Source organism: Chrysemys picta, chromosome 2 (genome assembly GCF_011386835.1).
Source record: "Chrysemys picta bellii isolate R12L10 chromosome 2, ASM1138683v2, whole genome shotgun sequence".
NCBI classification, from domain to species: Eukaryota; Metazoa; Chordata; order Testudines; family Emydidae; genus Chrysemys; species Chrysemys picta.
Genome location: NC_088792.1, coordinates 37848093 through 37872005, shown reverse-complemented (window position 1 = coordinate 37872005; position 23913 = coordinate 37848093). Strand labels below are relative to the sequence as shown.

At 40.7% G+C, this 23913-nt stretch overlaps 1 protein-coding gene across 14 annotated transcripts in view; it reads left to right on the top strand.

The window, feature by feature from the left end:
- ARMC3 (armadillo repeat containing 3) overlaps window positions 1-22748 on the top strand; it is a 100192-nt gene extending 77444 nt beyond the window's left edge. For 7 of the 14 annotated variants that reach the window (XM_005302780.5, XM_065586915.1, XM_065586914.1 and 4 more), the window contains 7 exons: window positions 2005-2173; window positions 4065-4165; window positions 5667-5759; window positions 8266-8358; window positions 12303-12506; window positions 15094-15256; window positions 18824-22748. In XM_005302780.5, coding sequence (XP_005302837.2) covers window positions 2005-2173; window positions 4065-4165; window positions 5667-5759; window positions 8266-8358; window positions 12303-12506; window positions 15094-15256; window positions 18824-19033 — 1033 coding nt within the window. In that variant the 3' untranslated portion in view covers window positions 19034-22748. Of the gene's footprint in view, window positions 1-2004; window positions 2174-4064; window positions 4166-5666; window positions 5760-8265; window positions 8359-9291; window positions 10102-12302; window positions 12507-15093; window positions 15257-15726; window positions 16140-18823 lie in introns of those variants that run through there. The other 7 variants (XM_065586912.1, XM_065586918.1, XM_065586910.1 and 4 more) reach the window with 7 other exon arrangements.
- The last annotated feature ends 1165 nt before the right edge of the window (window positions 22749-23913 follow it).

Genomic DNA, 23913 nt, shown 5'->3' with positions numbered 1-23913 from the left:
TAAGGTTGCATCCAAATGGTTGCAATCTCCTGACTGGACATACATGAAAAAAACTGTTCTGATCACTTCAGGTTTATATTCTTCTAATAGCAGCTGGGGATGCTGCAGTAATCCCAGACTTCAAATTCTGGCAATGAATGAAGGGCAGATATTGTCTTTGTTACATTTTCCCACTACTTGTCCCGTATTACCAGCAGCATTGCTTCTGTCTTACTTGGATTGAGCATCAGCCAATTAGCCCTCATCCTCATCCCATTCTCAGCCAAATGCTTGGTAAGGAAGTTGATAGCACTGACTGAGTCAGATGAAATAGCCATATGAGGCCTTATCCAAAGCCCACTGAAGTCAATAAAAATACTTCCATTGACCAAATAGGCTTTGGATCAGGCGCATTAAACTGAGTCATCAGTATACAATACTGTAGCCCACACCTCCTTAAACCTCGTAATATATCCACATTGAAGAGGAAAGTGAGGCAAGAATTCCCCATCAGAAAATCATTGGGGCAGAAAAACAATTTCCCACAGTTAACACCTTGAACCTCCCTGATAGGTGGGAATGAAGCTACTGAAGATCAGCTCTGTTTACTCCTGCTAGGGTTCACAGGTGAGTGAACAACAGCTCATGGTCAACAATATTGAAAGCCTGTGCACAGATTGTTAAAGGCCAGGGCAATATGACATGTCTAATTACTCAGAAAGCTGTCTTTCCATCACCTTCATGATAATCTTAACGAAAAATGGAAGATTACTGGACAGTAGTTGGACAGCTTGTCAGCTCAAGTGCCATTAACGAGTAATGGTTGGACAACGGCTTTCCATGTAAAAGCCAGCAACCTGCCTTTCCTAAGGGAGGCGTTGATCATCTCCATCAACAATGCATCCTGTTCTTCCTTGGTGTTCACCAGGCAGGAAGGACATAGGTCTGAAGCACAGGTTGTGGCTTGAAGAATTCCCAGTACTTCTAGTACCTTAGTGAGCATCACTGGCCTAAATTTAAACTGAGAAGTTTGTACCTACTAGATATCATCCTGCACCCACAAAAGCAGGCAGTTCAGTCTGAATCTGTTTGATTTTCTCTGCAAAGGCACTTGAAATTTCTTCTGTGGTTGTCACTTGTACCAGACGCTGTGCAAAAACAGCCTGGATTAGTCAGGTAGTATGCCGCTCAGGTGAAAACTGCTGATCAAAACATAGCAGACTGTGGTAGAAACAGAGAAACTCTTCTTTCACACAGCACAAAATCTTAAAAATTCTTTATTGCACAATTGGTTAGATTCAGCACGAGACTTTCCCCATCAGCACTCTGACCATTTTTCATCTCATTTCAGTGGTCACAAATCATCCGTAAAGAATGGATTTGCACACATTACACAAAGGCTGAATTTTGCTTCCAAGTCCTAAGTAAATGTAGTTGTGCTGAAACATCACAAAAATGAATGCCGTGCAAGATAATTACTCTTTTCTTCCTCTACAAGGACTCTAGAATCTCCATACATCATCATCTGAGTTAGCTGTGTTAGCCAGCAAGGCTTATGGAAGAACCGTAACTCTTCTGTGGAATTGTATATTTGGTTATTTTGTACTATAAAATATACATAATACATAGTTAACTCACCAGGTTCTTATATGAGTTCAGATTATCCTTCTGTTTTCTCTACTTTTACACTCCCCTTATCTTCAAGATCTCTGACACAGTCAACATCCTTCTGACTGAGAACTAACTAGAACTCTCCTTTGTCTTAATGCTTCTACTTAACTGGCTAGAGGAATGGCTTTTGCTTGTGAGTAATATGAAGGATGTTTTTCCTACAGAGACAGAATGCTGCACCCCATTCACAGCCTCCTGCTGACCCAAAGGGCAGGAGGCTAGGATTGAAAATAAATGTGTCTCCAGAATAGCAGTGCAGAGTACCATCTCTGTACTGTGTAGTAATGAATTAATTAGTACTTAATGATGGATTAGTCACATTAATTGAACAATTGTTTCTGTTTTGTTGAACAGTGCTTTAGACATCCTGGAAGAAATTAACTTGTCAACAGGGCGCAAAAATAACTTCAGTGAAGGAGCTCTGGACAAGCTACTTGATAACAACCTTTCCCAAAAATACAGCCAAATGGGGTACTTATCATCCAGTAACATAATTACTGATGGGTTCTATGATTATGGTCAGGTAAATTACTTTAAGTATTATTTAAAAGTCTATGCAGGGCCTGATTTTTCACTCCTTCGGACAAAGTATTGGGTTTATGGCCATGTCATGCCTCCAGAATACAAAGGAGTCATAGCAGGGACCAGGATCTGGTCCCTTGAATCACCTTGCTCCCTTCTCCTGTACTGTGCTGTGCCAACTTGGTGCATTTTAGGTATCAGAGGGGTAGCCGTGTTAGTCTGAATCTGTAAAAAGCAACAGAGGGTCCTGTGGCACCTTTGAGACTAACAGTCCTGTTAGTCTCAAAGGTGCCACAGGACCCTCTGTTGCTTGGTGCATTTTGTCACTCTTTTGATCACCTTCTTTGGCAAATAAACCCACATCTTTTCTCATGCTGTCCCCATATCTGGAATCTTCCCGCTGACCATAAGTGCTTTGCAACCACTGTCTCCTTTCTCGGATCCCTCCTGAGATGCTTGGCTCCTCTCCTGCTCTTTTTCACTACAGTCTGTATAATAAGATTGTCCTCTGAGTGTCACTCTGAAGCCTAGTGTCTGCTGAGTCAGTGTGAAGCAATGGAAACAACAAGCATGGTTCAGAGCTCTTTTTGTTCAGAATATCACCAGGTTCAGTCATCCCTGTGATCAGGGCCGCCGAGAGCGGGTTCGGGCCCCGGTGAAAAAAATTTTCGGGCCCCCCAGCAAAGGCGGACTGGCTAAACAGGGCTGACGAGAGGGGGGGAAGCTGGGCCCCGGACCCCTTCCAGACCGCCGGGCCCGGGTAATTTGTACCGGCTTCCCTCGTCCTCTTGTCAGCCCTGCCTGTGATTCACAGTCTGCTACTGTACAGTTTTGAGTTCACAGCCATTTTTACTTTACTAATTATACCTGTGAGATATTCAGCCATAGTAAGGCATGTATCTATGCCATGCCAAGAGTCCTCGACCATTGAGATACCAGAGGTAACTCAACCAGTCACCACCCTTATTCTACACTTAATTTGCATGGAACAATTCATTGGTTATGTGGGAAACTGCACAGATAGTGTATTACTTGACCCAACTGCCATATCCAGTATAATATCAGCTATTAGTATAATATATTAATCTGCCATCTAAATAACTATGTTGTTTTTTCACAAAAGGAATTAACAGGATGTGAATATAACAAAGACCAAAATGAAAAGTATCAGAGTAGCAGCCGTGTTAGTCTGTATCCGCAAAAAGAAGAACAGGAGGACTTGTGGCACCTTAGAGACTAACAAATTTATTAGAGCATAAGCTTTCGTGGACTACAGCCCACTTCTTCGGATATATGCATCCGAAGAAGTGGGCTGTAGTCCACGAAAGCTTATGCTCTAATAAATTTGTTAGTCTCTAAGGTGCCACAAGTACTCCTGTTCTTCTTTTTGCAAAGACCAAAATGTGCTTTGTTACAGCCCTCTTTCCCATAAAATGGCCTTTCTAGAAGGACCACTCCATACTTTGTCATCTGTTGCTGTCTTAACTGTGGGTGGGATCCTCAAAAATACCCAAGTATGTTAGGAGCACAAGTCCTATTGAAAGTCAATGGGGTTTGTGCTCCTAAATCACTTGAATGCTTTTAAAAATCCAACCCTGGATTGTATGAACCTGTCTTTATTCTGAACTAGTTTTGGATTATATACTAGTATAACAACAATTACAAATGAAATTATTTGTAAAGCAGCTTTTCAATGGCAGGTAAGTGAAGAAGCAACTGATTTTTATGTATTTTATTTTTAAATGTGTTTATAATTTTAAGTTCTCAGCTACATTCTGTTAAAGATTCAGAATCTTAAATGATTCTTTTTAACCTTATTTTTTCAAAATAAGCTTTTTCATTCACCTTTAATAGAATAAAATTTATTTTCTTTTATTCTAATTTTCCTGTAGGTAAAGCCTGGAGTGAAACTTTTGTCTTTGGAGGAACTGAGTATACAAGAGCTTAATGATCATCGTGCTATAATTTTAGTTAATGCTAAACTACCAGAAGTGTGAGTCAGATTTGCTTTGGAAAGATTACATTTAATTAAAATACACCTCTACCTCGATGTAACGCTGTCCTCGGGAGCCAAAAAATCTTACCGCGTTATAGGTGAAACCGCATTATATCTAACTTGTTTTGATCCACCGGAGTGCGCAGCCCCGCCCCCCCGGAGCACTGCTTTACTGCCTTATATCCGAATTCGTGTTATATCGGGTCGCGTTATTTTGAGGTAGAGGTGTAACTTGCCTGTTTCCCCTCTGCATTCTCATAGCCCAACAGTGCTGCAACTTTGACCTTCTATTGTGAGTGAGATCTTTCTAGGTTAACCTTAAGATTGTGCTTCCTTTTTCAGGAGCCAAAGGTTTTGCATTTTATAAACTCCAAATTTTGATATATTTTTATTTAAACAGCACAGAACTGTTCAGTTGAGTTGGTTACATTTAGAAAAGTGAGCCATGAAAAAATTTCAATTTAGCTCCAACTCTCGATGGAGGGGCTCCCACGGATTTAGGAGAGCATGCCATCTGCATTGATTACCAGTCTCTCAAAGTTTAGTACCTGTCTCAGAATTGCAATGAGGCCCATGAATTTGCTGAACTTCTTCCCCAACCAAATTCATGAGGTTTAAAGCAGTATATCCCCAAAAGCAAGAAACAGCCAACCATCATACTCTCTGGTGGCCTTCTACATTTGTGGGGCAGTAATGTCAAAAACTGATGTCCACCTCTTTCCTACTTAAATTAAAGACCACCTAACAAACCCTGATACATTTGAACTCAGGAAATTGGTATTCTGGAAATCATTTAATCTAAACAGTCTCCCAGATTAGAGAAGGCTCTGTCAATGTTTTGTAAATCCCAAACCCTCCTCTCTGTTGTCATCAAGTTGATCTCTGTTATCATGTTTCCTTTTTTAACTTGTACATGATATCATAAAGATCTCTGAGATCACCTATTACAACCTAAACCCCAGTGCTCTTTGCAGGTCCCTAATTCTATCAAATATTCTTTCTTTGCCCTTCTTGTCACAACCCCGTACCCTGGTAGCACCCCGAAGGCAATATACTGTCTAGTTTTCTTTATATGGGTCACAGGATTTTTCACTATTTAGTAATTAATCAAAATCACTAATTACAGGTTGAACCTCTCAAGTCCGGCACCCTCTGTACCTGACAGTGCAGAACCACAGAATTTGGAGGTCAATATTGTAGCAAGTGGGTCTCTTTTTATTTTTATCTCACCAAGGCGAATAAACGGAACAACGCTTGCAACGCTGCCTAGCCAAGGCTTTCCGGCTCTCTTCATACACAATTTTACTGTATTGGCACAAGGAAGTAAGTAGATAAAGCATAAAAAACATAAAATCATGCCAGACCACAGATATTGCTGAACTAGAGAGGTTCAACCTGTAGTATTTTATTTCTCATAAAATATACTTGCTGTGCTTTGAAGGTGGAACAACTCTATTGGCCTATTCTAACAGTATAAAAATACCTTGTATCATTTCAGTTCCCTCAGTGCAGAGGACAAATCACAAGATCTATATTATGGGCGAACCACATCTTCTTCTTCTATTAGAAAAAGTAGTAAAGAAAGAACAAGGTATGACCTTTGGTTTAATTAACAATCATTGCCACTGTGATTGTGCAAACAGTCACAGTTTCAGGGTAACTGCACCTGTATCCCTCCAACCGTGGCAGTGCCCAGTCAGGTCTCAGGTTTCCAGCCATCACCTATCCCACTTGCCTCTGACAGGGTGTTTTAAGGTTGCACTGCTCCCTGCCTTACACTGTGATATCCCCAGCAAGCTAATCTGCCTAATGGCCAGCAGCACTTGTGCTTTGATTTCTCTCTGAGGGCTATGAACAGTGTATTTCTAGCAGTTACAAGTTACCACAAAACTCTTTCTAGGAAAGCACATTTATTCTTAGGTAAAAGCCTTACAGAGAAAATGTAATGAAAACAATAAACAGATTAAAACCCTCTAAATGTGCAAGGAATCACCCATTAGTCTTATGGGGCCCTAGTAGGCCAAAGTCTTTCCAATCGTTCTGCAAGGGTTGGGGCCTCCTGTCAGTTTGCTGGTTCAGAAAGAAGCCCCTGAGTCAGTTTAAACCCAGCTTTTTTATATCAAAAGCCCTTTGTCTGTTGATCTCTGGAAGTCCCAGTTTGAACCAGTAGATGCAAGCCTCCCCAGGGGCTGATACCTCTCTGGAGGTGTTTACAACCTGAGTGAGTCACCTGAATTACCTCGCCCCCCCCCCCACTGTTCTTTGTTCTTGGATGCAACCCTCCCCACCCCACAGAGTTGCATACAATCCTTGGCCCACACTGATACATAAACTATTCATAAACCTAATACAATCTGCTTCCCCAAAGATACAGCATGTGGTTGCAATATCAGTCATACAAGCATCTAAATTCAGACAAGGCTTACATACTGACTGATTTTTAAACAAAACTATTTTTAATGGAATGGAAAAAAATCTCTAAATATATAGGAATGTTTTAAGACACTTTGTCTATTGAAAAATAGAATTTCAGTTGAAATGGGTGATGGACAGTTTCTTAGGAAAATAAAAATGATTAAATGTAATTTTAAGTTTTTGTCTCCAATTTCTATTTCATCTCATAATTACAGCAATATCTATCTATCTGTCTGTCTAGCTGAGAGACAAGATGAGTGAGATAATGCCTTTTATTGAGCCAGCTTCTGTTTGAGAAAGAGAGGCACTTTCAAATTAATCAGAGCTCTTCTTCAGGTCTTGCATATACGTGAAAAAGAGCTTGGTGGAATCTTGAAAGCTTGTCTCTCTCCAACAGAAGTTGGCCCAATAAAAGATATTACTTCACTCACTTGTCTTGCTAATATCCTGGGACCAACCCGGCTACAACACTGCATATCTATCTATCTATCTATCTATCTATCTATCTATCTATCTATCTATCTATCTATCTATCTATCCCCCAATACCATTGTATCTGAACACCTTATAATCTTTAATGTATTTATCCTCACAACACCTGGTAGGTAGGGAATTGCTATTATGCCAGATAAGGGATTGAGGTACAGAGAGACTAAGGGAATTTTTTTTAAAATGACGTAGGTACTTGGGATCCAAGACCCACTGACCTTCAGTTGTTCGTAAATTACTTTTGAAAATGGGACTTGGGACACAATTTTTAAAAAGCACTCAAGTGTCTTAGGAGTCTAAGTGACTTGCCAAAGGACACACAAGAAATCTGTGGCAGAGAAGGGAATTATCTATCTCCTTTTCTTTATCTTTTACATAAATCCCATCCCTGCAGGGTTTGGGGCCCAGTCAATTCCGTGTGGAGTTGCAAGGCTGGTGTGGGGAGGGACACTGTCCTCTGTGCTCCATTGCTATTACCTATATTGCTTTGAACACACAGCTCTGATCAATTAAAAGTGTAGCACAGATTCTGTGTCAGCCAGAAGAAGCAACTCCCTACTGACCCTCTCCCCACTCTGATTTTGAATGGAGCGGGAGAGAAAAATAAATGTGCTGCCTTCCCTCCCTGGTGAAAGGTAGAGGTTTCTACAATCCCGACCAGGAACAGAACTATCCCTTCTGATTCCTCTTTGCTGTGAGGAAGGAGAGAGAGGAACCATAGTCTCAACTCAGGGATTAGGAGCTTCAGTTTGTCAGCTGAAGCTCCCTACTTCCCAGAGACGAGGAAGATGCACCTGCATCCTGCTTGCCTGCTAAGGTTGAGATACCTCATGGATATGTGGGAGGTGCCTTGTCTATGTACGTGCAGGGGTTCAGAATAGCTGAGGCACCTTTGTATAGATGACTTCCTGCAGCTCTGCATGGATTGTGGGAACAGAGAGAAATAAATGTTGGTAAGGGATACATGGAATGAGAAGACATTGGAAAGGGGTAGAGGTTGTGAAGGAATATTTCCAGTTTTTTCTTGGGGATCATCCACAAATCATGGCACCCCTACACTCTATGTAGGAATTTTATTGCTAGAGGCGGTGATTATTAATGTTGCCTATGTGCTGCTTTGTGTGTGTGTGTAAATTGAAATTTACTGTAACAAAGTAAAGAGGATTTGGGAAACTACTTTGTAATTTCAATAGTGCAGTGGTATCTCCTGTGGAGGAAAAACAAGACTCTTCTGGACGATCTCCCTCTTCGCTCAGCAAAAGCAGCACTAGAGAGAAAGGCTCAAGGTATTATAATTTGGATGAAGTATTTTTATTTTATTTTAGAGTTAAAATGCAAACTATTGACAGATAGTAAGTATTGACCATTGAAAGCTAAGGACCTGATTCTCAGGTCTGGCTGAGCTCTGCTTGGTGCAGAACCCAAGGTAGGGCTCAAAGGTGACTGTACCTTCATGAGGAAGAAAAATCTATTAGTATACAGCTCTTTAATCTAGCAGACAAAGATATAACAAGATCCAAGGGCTGGGAGCTGAAGCTAGACAAATCCAGACTAAAAATAAGGCAGACATTTTTAACAGTGGGGGTAATTAACCATTGGGACAGCTTAATTGGAGAGGTGGTGAATTTTCTAGCACTTGAATGATTGTGTTTCTAAAAGATATGCTCTATCTCACCCAGAAGTTATAGGCTTGATGCAGAAACTACTGAGTGAAAATGTATGGTCTGTGCTGTATAAAAGGTCAGACTAGATTATCAGAATGGTCCCTTCTGGCCTTAAAATTTATGAGGAGGGCTACCAGTTAATACCATAATTCTTAATAAGGCAAAAGAAAAGTATTCAAAGCTTTCTGGAGACAGGAGTTCTTGAATAAGGCTACTGGTACCTGGCTGATTATTCTGTACAGTGCATTCTATCCGAAGAATACAGAAATTTGACAATTTTCACAACTTTATTAATAATTCTAAAAGTATAAAATAATTAGGGTCTGTCCTGAGTCCATATTGTCTGGTGTTTTTTTCATTGTTTCTGTTTTTTCTACAAAAGTCCCTGGGGTAGTGGGGATTTAAAAAGTAAGCCAGAATTGCTTACTTGCTGGTGTTATTAGAGATAGGGAAAATTAGTATGTTTAGCTGGATTTCAGAGGTTTTTGCTTCTGATTAAGTTGAATTATGAGTAACTAGCCTTTGAGATGGAAGTTCAAGTTATGTCTCTCTCAGGTCTCGAACTCTTTGAAGAAAGGCTTGATTGTTACAAGATGTGGGGTCTTTTGTATTTTTGTAAGTAAAGAAAGTGTTCTACAATATCTAGTAGTGCCTTTTGAAACTATATGTATGAAGTTTGGAATTTTGTAATCTGGAATTTTGTACAGTTGACAAGTCAGATTATTTTATTGTCCTCTTGATGATTTAGCAGGCTTCTGATGTGCAGTTTTGTCTAAAAGTGCTCATACTGCCTGTAAAGGTGTTAAATGTGTGTTTGTGACACTTTTGGAAATATGTTTGGATGACATATCCAGTAATATATAGATTTTTATAGTTGCCACATAAAAAAGTATATAAATTTCACAAGTTTATCTGCTCTAAACTAATGTTTAGTTTACATTTTTGCTAGAATCTTGTGATTGCCATTCATGATCATATGCATTTCTCAAATCATAAGCTCCAGTGAAGAATGCAGATGTGCAGTGAATAATCAATAAATACATTGACTTCTTATGAAATCTTAATACGACATATCATATAGTAGTTGAGGTTTGTAGCAGCTTGCTTTGTATTACCTGTTCAACTATTTTGTTGATTCCCTGTTTGTTTGTTTGTTTGTTTCTTTGTTTGTTTGAAGTCACAGACTTCTTTCAAGTGAAAACTGTACAGGACTCATAGGAGTTGTTTTGTTTATAAACTACCAACATTGTATGGAACCAAATTCTGTTTAGTTAAAAAAATGCTTCAAAAATGTGTTTACACATATGTTATAGACAGGGCCAGCCTTAGGAAAAATGGCAGCCTGGGCGAACTTGTATTTTGGTGCCCTCCCCCCCCCCCCCCCCAATCACTCCTGGCCTCCATGGTCTCCCTGGGTTTTCACCTCCTCCCCATCACCTTTGGGCCCCGCTGCCTCCCCCAGTGTTTAATTTGTATTGAAAGAGATGCCAGATGCTAGAGCTCAGCCCTGGCACAGCACTGGCAGGGCAGCCTGATACTGGCAGGTGCTGGCCGGGCACCCAGCTTTGAAGGCAACGCCACTACCTGGATCAGCACAGAAATAAGGGTGGCCTGGTATATGGTGTATTGCCACCTTTCTGCGCTGCTGTTGTGGCTTGTGGTGCCTGATGCTCAGCAGGTGGCTCAAGACAGGCTTCGTGCTGTCACATGGGGGCTGCATCTTGCCAGAGCCCATGGCCCTCCTGGCTCACCCAGAGCGCCATTTCAGATTTGACCTGGGGGGTAGGGAAAGGAGAATTTAACCATGATTCCCGGGAGTACTTAGGCACCTGAAAACTCTAAGGTTTTTGCAGATAATAACTTAGGAATTAGCTGACAGGAGCACTGTATCTAATTGTTATATAAAGAAAGAAAAAAAATACAAACTCCAATTAAAGCCACATTTAAAGTTTATATGTAAATTTAGAACAATCAGGAGATAATACAGCAAGATATTCCCAATCCCAAGATTTGAGGTATCAATTCTAGAGCTTTAACACAGATATCAGAAACACACGTTTGATACTTTGTACACTATCTTTATTAGAGATACATAAAAATAAATAAAATCTGCATTACTGCCATTATCTACTCCATTTTAGTCAATTGTTTTTCACTAAAAACATAATTTTAACATATGTGATTAAGGTTTTTTTCCTTCTTTCACTAAGAAAGGGAATTTATTTTTCTAATTGTTTTGGCATTTATGTTTACCGATCACAAGCATGAACGTGACTCACTAACATTTGACTCCATCATTGCTATTGGTATCATAGTTGGAACTGCATTTATTTTCATGCAAATTTTAAGTTATTTTACAGATATAACTAAAAATACAATCTGAAAATAAACAACCTTCATCTGCCCAGTGTCTAAAGTTACGTGTTTAGCTAATGTTTTTTAAACTGGCACTGCTAAGGTTAGTCCAAGCTAAAGTTACATTCTAGGAGGATACTGTTATTTGATTGTACCACTTTAAATAATGAGTGACAAAGCCCAATATGATGATAAAAGTAATAATGATAATTACTCCAGCCAGGACAGGTTAGACATTTGAGAACTCACTACTCAAAGAATTAAATGTAAGCATAAGAGAGAAATAAAATTATGAAATGCACAAACTGGTCAAAAAACTAAAATAACAGCACTTTGAAATAATAAAATTACAGAGAACATATATGCATTGCAGGAAGTACCAACAAGTAACAACAACAACAATATAAGTATGTGTTGGGGGGGTGAGTGTGAAAGAGACAGCATGTGTGAGCTGGGGGAATGTGTGAGCGACTGCGCGCTGCCCCTTTAAGAGCGTGGCACTCACCAGTCTGAAGGAAAGCTCCTTCAGCCACAGCAGCAGCCGCCAGCAGCTCTGTCCCTCTGTTGGTGAGCCCTGTCCTCACACACACATCCCGCTGTGCGGACATGGGGTACATGGGCGGGGGGCAGCACTCCTCCCTCTCATACAGCAAACAGGAAGCTCCCAGGAGCAGTTGGCCGGGGTAGCTCGAAGGCAGGGGGCAGAGAAGCAGGGCTGCAGATGCCAGCCGGAGGCGGGGCACCCCTGCTCCAGAGGCACCCTGTTTATAACGGCACCCTGGGCTTTCGCCCAATTCGCCCCTACCTAAGGCCAGCCTTGGTTATAGAAACCTCTTATTATTATATGCCTACAGTCAGATTGGTAGTGCTTACCACTGCAGATCCAGTAGTACAAACAGTCCTTATAGGGAGAGGTATGCTGGTGTCATTGTAGCTGTCTGGTCAGGGGTTATGTGAGCACAGACATGCAGACAATGCCACTCGGTACCGAAGCCCCTCCTCAGAACACCTTCCACAACTAGTGTTCACAGGTCCTGTGAAATCGCCTCTTTGTGGATTTGGAGGCATTCAGAATCAGGCGAGAAAACTTCCCAGGCTCCTCCCCCCAAAATTGGGTTTCCGGCTGTGTCCCTACACAGAGCCATGCAGCTGGAATTTGGCTCAGAGAGATTATCTCATTCTAAATAAACATCCATTGTTTTCTATTTAAGAAAAGGGAAAGGAAAAAAAGAAGAAGATAAACCAAAAGAAGAAGAAGAGTTGCAAACAATGCCTAAAGTCCAGCAGGAAGTAATTTTTGAAAAGTTACCGTGGCTGCCACCATTTGACTCCATTTTACTGGATTACATTATTGACGCTTCCAAAATAATCCTACCATTAACTACTACCAAAGAACAGGTTGTTACACTTGCACTGTGAGTACTGTATTGTGTCTGAAACAAAATACAAATAAGTAGAGTTGAGTGAGAAACACTTTTTCCACCCCAGGAAAATGTTTGAGAATTTGAAAAGTTTTCCCATCCCAAATTGGGACAATATGTCAAATAATTTTTGTGAACCAGCAATCTGAAAAAAATAAATTCAGTTTGGGTCAATCAAAATGTTTAGTGTCAGTGATTTCAAGATGTTTCTTTTAGATTTTGCCCTTTTTTATTTTAATCTTTTTTTTACTATAATTAGCTTAAATTTCTGGATATAATGTTGTATCAAGCCAAAGAAATGGAGTTTTTCATTTTGAAAATGTCAAAATGAGGTTCTGCCAGGACCTTACCCCTCTGTAGAGCCCCCACGACCCAGAATGGTTCAGGGGAGCCCCCACACAGTCTGGGAAAACTGGGACTCAGGTGGTGCTTGCTCTCCCCCACTATGTGGCCTGGGTATGTCTACACTTAGGCCTGGTCCACACTAAAAAGTTAGGTTGACCCTACTATGTCTCTCAAGGATGTGAAAAATCCACACCCCTGAGCAATGTAGTTAAGCCATCCCAACCCCATTGTGTAGACAGCACTAGGCCAACAGAAGAATTCTTCCATTATCTCAGCTGCCGCCTCTTGGGGAGTTGGATTATCTGTGGTGATGGGAGAACCCCTCCCATCGACACAGGTAGTGTCTACCCAGAAGCACTATAGCTGCATAGCTGCAGCACTGCGGCTGTGATTCTGTAGCTGATTAAGTGTAGATATACCCTCAGGCAGTAAGGACTCTGACCAGACTTGGGGAATTTGGGCTGTATCCAGCTGGAGGCTGGAGGGAAGACTTTTGTGTTTAGTTTTGAACTTTAAGTTAAGAAATCTGACCTAAAGATGGCTGTTGTAAATGGACTGGAAAAATCCTGTGTGGAGTTTATTGGGTGGTCCAAAAAAGGAAACTGAGATGAAGGGCTGCATGCAGGGCTGCCCTGAGACCCCCCAGAGGGTGCTGGGTAGCCGCTCATCTACACTGACATTTGCCACCATCACATAGTCCACTCTGCTTGTCTGTTAGACCCCTTCCTCCAACCTGTGTGTGTCTTAGGCCAGGTCTATTCTACAGATCTATATCAGTATAACTACATCGCTCAAGGGTGTGAAAAATCCACCCTCCTGAATGACATAGTTATATAACCTAATTCCCCGTGTAGACAGTGCTATGGTGACGGAAGAGCTTCATAGCTATTGCCTCTGTCTGGCACCTAGCAAAACTTTGGTTGCATGGAGTCACTTTAAAGCAAGATGCATCATTATGATATCAGAGTAACCTTTCTATGGTTACGATAGAGAGAATTCCATTCTGAACTTTTATTCTCAGGTGCCTGTAAGTTTAGCAAAAATACCTTCTGCCTGAAATTTCTCATGATTGGTTTCATCCCAGAAGTGAATGTTTGTGGAAAATTTTATTAAAATCTGTTCAGTGATTTTTGAAATAACTGTATATGAAGGGGGCAAGGGTAAGAGAAGGGAAGTGTTTTTCTGTTGTAAATATAATTTGGTTTTTTTTCTAATTTTGTGCTTGGAAACTCAAAAAAAGATTCAATTTTCTCCATTCAAAAATTTCTCTGTTTCTATGTGTAAAATGTTTTAGTCCACAGCTTATTGCATTTTTGTTTATATCACACTTGAATAGGCATGAGCAACCAATGAAATTGCAGAATTTTTTTTAGCAGATTTCTCCTATGTACCCTCTGTGCATGGAAGGGAGTACTCCATAAAAATTTGTAAAGCCACTATCTTATCCTATCCACTACCTTTAAATTCTTCCTTAAAACTCACCTCTGCTGTGCCTTCAATGTACCATTGAATTTCATAGGACTTAAGGACATGCCTAAAATACTTAAGTGCTTTGATGAACAGGGATGCACTTGCTGAATCAGGGCTTAATGCCTTGGTATGTGCAGTTGTCTGATAGTAGTGCACTATTACAGTAATTGCATAGGCATTTTTGACCTTGGGTTTCCTTGGTTTGGCCATTAATTTTTATACATAAATTATAAAATACAAATCAATGCAATTACGAATGTTGGCCCTGGTTCAAGAAAGCAGATAAACACATGCATAACTTTAAATTTAATTGGGTTGCTTTCATAAATCAGTGGTCATTAGCTGTGACCTTATTTTTCTCATTTCATATTCTAATGTCTTTGATATTGTTTACTTAAAACAAATGGTAGTGCTGAGAATTATAGTAAATAACACAAATGATTCTATTAACTTCAAAGATGAATCCTAGCTTCTGAACTACTTTATCATTAATTTTATGTAATTTTTGCTGGTTCACTCTTGATAATTGGCATTGTGTTGCTCACCTCCAATGATCTGCATTATCATTTTAATTTATTTAATGGTGAGCATACTTCCAGTACCAGTAACTGAACAATAAAACTAAAGCATAGATAACAAAGGTAATACACTTTTATATGTCAGACAGGTATTGTTTGTATTTACACAGCTTTGTCATTATACCATTAGGCATGATAAGTATGATAGAAATGACAGATTTAATTGATTTTGGTGAACCTTAAAACAGGTTTGTTGCAGATAAGATGGGTGGCCCAATTGAAAGAGACAAATTACATGAATTCAGCTGGGAACTTCATATAAGTGAAATTGAATTTGAACTGAAATGCAATGTCGTACCTATTGGGAAAATCAAGAAAGGGACTTTCTACCACAGGGCTTTGCTTTTCAAGGTATATTAGCATTTACTTTACCACTTAACTGATCTAAAAATACTGATGGAATTACAAGTCTTTATTTTTGTTAAAGGGATAGCACAAACTACAGTACATTCGCTTCAATAGAACCTTCTAGTGTTATATTGCTGTTTATTTGTGTATATATTTAAGTAATTTTCCATTTGGCAAATATTTGATTTCCTTTGAATGAAAGCCAGTATGGCTTCTTTCTGAAAACATCCTTGTTGTTATAAGCATCATTGAACTTGTATTAAGTGATGTCAGCAGAATGCTTGATATAAGGCAAAAAGCCAAAATGTTTGATTGTGACTCAAAATATGTTCCCTTTTCTGTAAACTGTAAAACACCAAATTATGCAGTGCTCATTATTTTTCATGCTGCAAATGTAAATTGTTGCAACAATAGCTTCTAGATGGTGCTCATGTGTAATACATTATGATAGGACATAAGGTCTTTCCTTGCAGTCACAGAACACTTGACAATGTCATGTGCTGTTGGGCAAATATTCATTTTTCCAGTATGAGCTAAGTGAGTGTGCACATAAATAATTCCTACATTAACTGTAATAAAATATCCAATTGAGCAGATAAATTGTCCTGTGGAAAGTACTCTGTCATTAAATAGCAGTATCATTTATATTTAACAATTGATGTTGTATCTTACAGTGTAGAAAAGTTTAGGCTCAAATTCTGATACCAGTGACTAGCTCATGAGTTGGACAGTTCCTTGGGGGAACACTGGGCTGGAGTAGCCTCAGCATCCCCCTGCAATTGCCTCCTTCTGTTACTACAACCATCCCTCCCATTGGGGGAATGGCTAGTGGAATCAATCAGCTCCCCAGCAAACCTCCACCACACATCCACATAATGGGTATGTCTACACTGCAGTGTGCCTCCCAGCCGAGGAGACAGATATGTGCTAGCTCGAAGCGACCTAGAGTGCTAAAAATAGACTGTAGACATTGCGGAAGAGGTAGTGGCACAGACTAGCCACCCAAGTACAAGCCCACCTGACCCATGGATACGAACTTTGGTGGCTATCCTGTGCTGCCACCCATTCTACAACGTCCACACTGCTATTTTTAGCAATCTACCTCAAGCACAGCTAGTGTGCATCTGTTTACCAAAGCTAGGAGCACACTCCTCGCTGCAGTGTAGATACAGCCACAGAATTGGGCTCTGTGGCATTCAGGATATACACCACCTGCGTGTGCCCCCCAAATTTTACTCCTTCCTGCATAGTTAGAAATGGGAACTTTATCCTATTGGAAAAAGGAATTTCTCAGCTTTCCAGTGGATCCTACAACACATGCTTTGACACCTGAAATACTTGATATTTTGGACTTCAAAAATTACCTGAAGTAGGTTTTTCATACATAATAATGTGATTTTAAAGGGTTCTAAATTTTATGTTTTACATCTTTCTTTTCCCTGTGCAGTATGTATGTGCATTTATGGTCCCAAGAAAGCCTGGCTTACTGCCTTACTGGATGAGGGATATGAAAAATAGTCCCAGTACAATTTTTTAAAAACTCTGAAACTAGTTCTCAACCGCTTACACACGGTACCCCCTCTCCCATATAACCAGGACTCTCTCATTCAGCAATATGGGAAGGATAGGGTCTCCCCAGGTTGAGAACACCTCTAAACAAGTACTTTTGTTTATATTTTGGCCCTTTTAAAAATATGTAGCATAAACAAACTAAATAATGGCATGTTGTAAAGATTGTACTAGCATTTGTTTGATGGGATAATTCATGAGCAACCTCCCAGGTATACTGCATTATATGGTGCATCCCACAGTAGAGCAGCTTCTGCCTCCCTTCTGCTGCACCACATACACATGTGGTAGGCCTCAAGATCAGAGCAACAGCTGGCTAGCAAGGGTGCAGAAAGGAAAAAGAGACTCTCCTTGGGTAGCATTGGGCTCCCTGATCCTTTCTGTCTTTCTCCTCCTCCCTCCAAATTGCAGAGAGAGCGTCCCAGGAAGGGAACCCAGAAGTAGTATTTTTGAGGAGGAAAATGGAGGAATGAAGTAGAATAGACTAGAGTAGGCTGAGCTGCTATGTTTTTCACAAGATTGAGGGAAGAGGAAGTGGAGGAGACAATGAGTTGCTGGTCTCTTAATAGGCTGGTAGGCTCCAATCCGTCTTCCTCCCTGCTCCATGTGAAAAATGTTGTGGCGCAGCCTCCCACTTCCTCTCCTGCAAAAACTAAGGCTCTGGGACAGCCAAGCTCCTTCTCGCTGCTCGTTGGAGGAGAGGGTCAGAGAGGAGCAGGGGCCCAGAGCAGCTTGACTGCCAACCCAGGTTCAAGATGCGCAGGTCATGAGAATCCCGCTGCCATCTGTAACAAATTACAAAACTGATTTATTTCATTCACACAACGAGAAAACATCCTTTGGAAGAATTTTTATACTTAAAAAATTTATAATTAGGCTTAGCAGAATTCAATTTTTATTTATAATTTCAACAGATAATATGAATGTTAATTTTGAAGCATTTTTTTCAATTTTTATCAATTTAAATTTTCAGAGCTGTATGAATTTTGGACGGGGGGTTGTCAGATAATAATTACTTAAAGTAGACATTCTTAAAATTAACTTGTGGTATGAAGCACGGGGGAGGAAGGGGACTGCTTCCAATGGCCTACCTAAATGGCACCCCTACACCTGCTCCACTTATGCTGGCATAACAACACGTTTTATACCCATTAAGGTGGAACTCTAAGTTCTCAAGCAGCATTTTTCTTTCTTTGCCTATCTGCATATTTAGATTATTATCAGTGGAAATACTTTTTCATTGGTTTGTGTGTGTGAGGTGATATTGATGTTTGCTGACAATTACCAATAAAAATTCAATCCTCCAAGCCTAATTACAAGATGTCAATTATAGTGTAACGTGCAACAAAACTCAAGTGTTCCACATTCCAGTCATCGGTCACACATTGCAATGGCTTATATCATACACTGGCTGGTCTGAATGTTGAGAGATAAGCTTATGAGTGATGTTGCAATCACAAACCCATGCCAGTTAAACCTTTGTATCAAACATCATCATATGTTCCATGTTGTATACATATGCAGAGCATACATATATATCTTTGTTTGTATGGGTAGATTATTTTAGGGTGTTGTAATTCAAAAACAGCTCCTCCAATATTTTCTAAATTTGTTGAAAAGACTCTGTCTTGGCACCACATGTGCCCTTTCAATTTGACGCCTGGAGGGGTGACTTATAACACAAAATGAGTCCGTTCTTGAAAAGAATTATAATAACTGTATATCACTGCTGCTCTGCTAGAATATGATGGAAATCACATTTTAAAAATGCAGTTTCCCTCCAGGACCTACAGTGAATATTTACTGTTTGAAGAACCCTGCAGGGAATCCAGAAAAATCTCCATTACCAAGTCTCCTTTAGGAAGGCTCTGCACCTTTCAGCTGTTCTCCTGTTTAAGCATTTCCGTGACCCAACGCTGCATTTCACAAACTAAACGTAGTGTGATACCTTTCAGAAACTAGTGATGACTTTCATTAACTCCCTTTTGTTTTCTTTCATAGGTTATAGCAGACAGAATTGGCATTGGCTGTAGTTTAGTTCGTGGAGAATACGGCAGAGCTTGGAATGAAGTTAAATTAGTTGACGATTCTCCTCAAGGAATAACTGGGCTTCTACTTCCTCCTCAAATGTATATTGTAGATCTAATGTACCAGCCAGGCTGCTTAATGAAGCAAGGTAGTGCAGAGGCAGATCACTACCAACGTATTTAATCCTAATGTCAGATCTCTTCAAAAAGAAAGTATTTTTAAAGAGATTTCATTAATAAATTTGTATGAAACATAAAGATTTGTGGGCCCAACTTTCAGTCTTAGGTGCTGAAATTAAAGCACCTATTCCCACATTAAGTTGTCTAAAGAGGCACTTCAGTTCTTAAATATCCATTTTAGGTGTCTACTCTAAATCCTTGTTTGTGATCCAGACTGTGAATTTAGGCATCTCATTTTAGGTATCTGAGTTTGACACGTTAGACATGTTATTCATTTTATTTGATGCTGTATTATAGAATAAAATGTAGAGATCCAGACTGTCAATATTGGTGGGCATAATACTTGACTGTGCATTATCATTTCTCCCAGTAAATGTGTTTAAAGTATTTAAGAACTAAAGGGTCTGTTTTCTTTTCCTTTGTCTCTCTCATCTTCCATTGATGTTAATGGGAGTACACGAGGTGAGGAGAATACAAAGCTAATGAAATAATTAGACATGGTTAAACCAATTTATAATATCTTTTTTGTCAAAATAAGCAAAGTACTAAGAATTGTCTTAGGCTTTGTCTACACCAGCAGTTTTGTCGGCAAAACTTTTGTCGGTCAGGGGTGTGAAAAAACACACCCCACCCCTGGCCGACATAAGTTTCACTGACAAAAGCTATGTCTCTCCCACCGATGTAGCTACTGCCACTCATTGGGGGTGGTTAATTATGCCTGTGGGAAGCTTGGCTGATTGTCAACAAAGTGCTTCCATCAATAACCAGGGTCATCTGCATGTGGAATGCATGCTTTGAGAGATATGATGAGAGGTTTGTATTTGTATTCATGACTGCTGATGAACCAGGACACTACCATTCCTCCCCCACCCTCTGCCCCAACTCTACAGCCATGTGGTGTGATTTCCTGGTGGGCTGTTTGGTAACATTTTCTCTTCTTTGGTTGTAAAGAGAAACAAAATGCAAGTCATTTGAAGTAAAAAATGAAAAATACTTTTCTAGACACGTAGCAAACACATTTGACAAGTAGACACTCAGCAAAACACATTATGGATAACAGACAACTTTGTACACTGTACTTTGACAAGATTTCTGTCAAAAATGTCATTTGTGTGCAGTTGTTTTGGAGGCAGATTTTCTGTCATGCATTTAGTTTTATATGAACTGAATTCTATTGCTTGAAAACTAAATCACCAGGAAGAAATGCCCTTGGCTAGCAAAAATTGACAACAAACCACGTGCAAGTTCAAAGTTGACTCAATACCAACAGAATACGTGAGGTTCCATAGAAGCATTCAAGGTGAACTTTACTTTGAGCTTTTCCTTTATAGCATTTAACTAAATATAACTCTCTGGGTATTTGAAAAAATAAATCATTGCTTTCTCTTGACTATGCAGGAACTCTTCCAGCTAGGTCATCAAACCAGTCAGTCATGGACTGCTTTGGCTGCCTGGAATCCATGCAATTCACAAATGCAGGTTGAGTGATATAGCCTTTATACCTAGACTTCATAGATGGTATATGGAATAGAAATGAGATATGACTGGAAAAAAATAATCCAAAATTCAGAAGGTGGAGAGTAGTCCACAGTATTTAGTATCTTGGGAGTGTCAGAGATACATAAGCTACAGAACTCCTCTTTGAGCTTGTGCAGAGTGAAGAAGAGGCCATGGCTAAGGCTATGATTTTTTCACCGAAGTCACGGAATACGTGACTTCCAGCAACCTCCGTGAATTCAGCACTGTTCGCTGGGAGCTGCAGGGTCCCCATGTCCAAGTGTGCTGGGGCCCCCCTGGAGTTCCCAGTCACCGTGTGCAGCGGGAGCGCAGCTCCTGGCCGCCACAGGCAGCAGGGGCCCCCCGCACCTCCCAGTCGATGCAGGCAGAGGGGAACCCCTGAATCTCCAAGCCACTGCAGGTGGCAGAGACCCCCCAGTGGCTCCCAGCCACCGTGGGCGGCGGGGGCCCCCTGCAGCTCCTGGCTGCCACGGGGGGCAGGGGACCTGAGAGCTCCAAACTGCCGCAGGCAGCGGGGGTACTCCGAAGCTCCGAGCCAGGGGATCCTGGAGCTCCAAGCCCCCACAGGTGGTGGAGGGCCCCAGAGCTCAGAGTGGCCCCCACAGCTGCCCAACCTCTGCAGGCAGTGGGGGCGCACCCCGCATCTGGGCTCCCCATTTTGTCACTGATATTTTTAGTAAAAGTCAGGGACAGGTCATGGGCTTCTATGAATTTTTCTTTATTGCTCGTGACCTGTCCCTGACTTTCACTAAAAGTATCCATGACAAAATCATAGCCTTAGCCATGGCTAATGGCTGTACCACTATTGAAATAGAAGACAAAGCTTTTGCTAGAGCCATGTCCCACTATGACACCAGTCAAACATTTGGAAGTCAACAAATATCCTGGCCAATCAAAATGTCAGTAAATTTAATAGGACATATTTACCTCCTTTCCTAAATTAAAGGGCCTATTTAGGCCTCTTGAAAAATTTCTGTTGAGAAGGATGATTTTAACACCTCAAGTAATTAACAAAAATCTATCTCCAGCCCTGATTTTCATCAGAATAAATGTTTTACTTTGTTTGTAGCAAAGTGGAAATAAATTGAGAGGGGACCATGAGAAAGAAGTGTAATTCTGGGACATAACACAAAGTCACACACACAAACCTTCTATTAATTTTTACTGGAAGGAATTTGGTTTTAGATTTGGGAAATATATGTTCAATATGGAATACAGCTGCATATGGTGAGAAATTAGACTGTACTGATAGGAGCTGGGATTTGATTCCACAACTCTAACTGATTCAAGTGGTCAAAGTAGTACACTGAAGTCAGTGGGGCTGCACATGTGAGTATGAGTTGCAGTGATGCTGTTTGTCTATAAATTGTGAAGTGTTGCTCCATGCTTACAAGTTCTTATGCTGGTGGAAAGGCCCATTAAAGTCAATGGTGTTCTCTGTGGGCAGTTCAAGGTTTTTCAGGTGTGGGATTGTGGCTCAGAGCCAATTCTGGATTATTTAACGTTGTAATAATGCATTGGCGTGGGAAATGCAGTCTTGGTAGCTGCTCATCACTGGATGCTGAACATTTGCACTTTGGGTGGGCTGGCTTTTGGTGGTGAGTGTGATGCCTCTTGAAAGGTGATATGGCAATTGAATCCTCTGTTTTTTCCCTAGAGCAGGTGCAGAGAATGTACAATTTACTCCCAGCAGCAGTGCAAACAGGCCCACATGGGCCCACCAATATCTTTCAACCAGATCTGGAGAAACATTCAGGATAACTGAAGTGTGTTTTATCTTTGTGTGATCAGGGAACAGATGCTATACAAATGATAGAGTTAACACTTTTCAAGTAGTCTCTAATTACACCAGTAATAATATACTATGGCAATGACTGACGTGTGACAATATGCCCCTCTCCCAAGTTGTGTATTCACTTGCATCTCTTTATATTGCTGGTTATCGATACACCTAGAGAAATCCCAGGCTTAAGATATTCCAGTTAATTTTATGTTTTTTTTCCTTGTATTGCTCTAGTCCAGTGGTTCTTAGTCTTTACTGTAGCCTGCACCCCTTTGGTTCTCAAAATATGTTCTCGCACCCCGTAAACCTAAGAAATATGTTCTCACACCTCTTAAACCTAGATATATTTTTGTTTGTATATCACAGTAATCATTAAAAAATGTATAATGTTAATAAATACATAGGTTTGATGAAAAAAGTAGTTATACTTACGTGCCTGTGCTTAATTTGTGTTTTCGATGATTTACCTTCTAAAAAAATCTGGCATGTCTCGCACCCCCAGAAAGGGTGTCTTGCACCCCAGGGGATGCGTGCACCCCAGGTTAAGAACCCCTGCTCTAGTCCCTGTTCCCCCCACCCCCAAGAGATCTTTCTGAGTCTCTCTCAGAGCTGTAGCATATTTTTCAACATGAGTGAATTCATATGACCACAGTTCTCCACTCAGTCAGTACAGCGGGAATTCCATGCAAACACACATGCACTGTTTTTATTTTTCAGATTTGTGACTCTAGCTCTTTACACTTCCAGGATGTCGTCTTTTCTTGCTGTTTTTATTGATACAAATACTCCAGGCATTATCAGCTTCCTCTCTTCCACTTTCTACACACCTTGGATGGAGGTTAGGGAGCAGCTACAAGGGAAGAGAACCAAGAGATACATGTCTCACACGGTAGCTGTGCTCCTAGTGTGGGGGGAGGTGATCTGGAAGCACTGCAGAGGGACTCGTTCTATGCACAATTGCCTATAACCAACAAAAATTGAAGTAGTTTCTCCCTTTAGGCTCTGTAGCATCTCCAAGCTGTGTTCCCAGAACTCCCTCGTCTTGTGGGGTGAATAAGGAGGCAACTTAGGGAGATGAACCAAATGGATTTCCTAGCATACTTTGACCCCTCCTATCACAAATTTTTCTGCAAGAAGATTAGGCCCTGCCTGAGTAAGGAGTGTGTGGTGTTTGAATGGTGACATATGAACTCTCTCAGACTTGAAGGTCTTTCAGGTTGTACCATGTGTTATTGGACCATACATTTTCCCTAGGATTGCCCCTTAGGTCCTGATTTGACCTTGCCCGTCTCAACATACCCATGCCTCAGATGGATACCTCCAGTAGCGCTGGGTATGAACTTTCTACGATGGGTAGATAAATCTTTACCTTGAAAAATAAAAGCAAAAAATTAGGGGGAATAAATGGTTCCCTATAGAGGATCTTTGATCTCTCGAATTCCCTGTTCATTCACACTCACTGTTAGTACATTTCTGAATAAGGGCTTGTCTCTCTAGAACAGGGGTTCTCAAACTCCATTGCACCGCGACCCCCTTCAGACAACAAAAATTATTACATGACCCCAGGAGGGGGAACAGAAGCC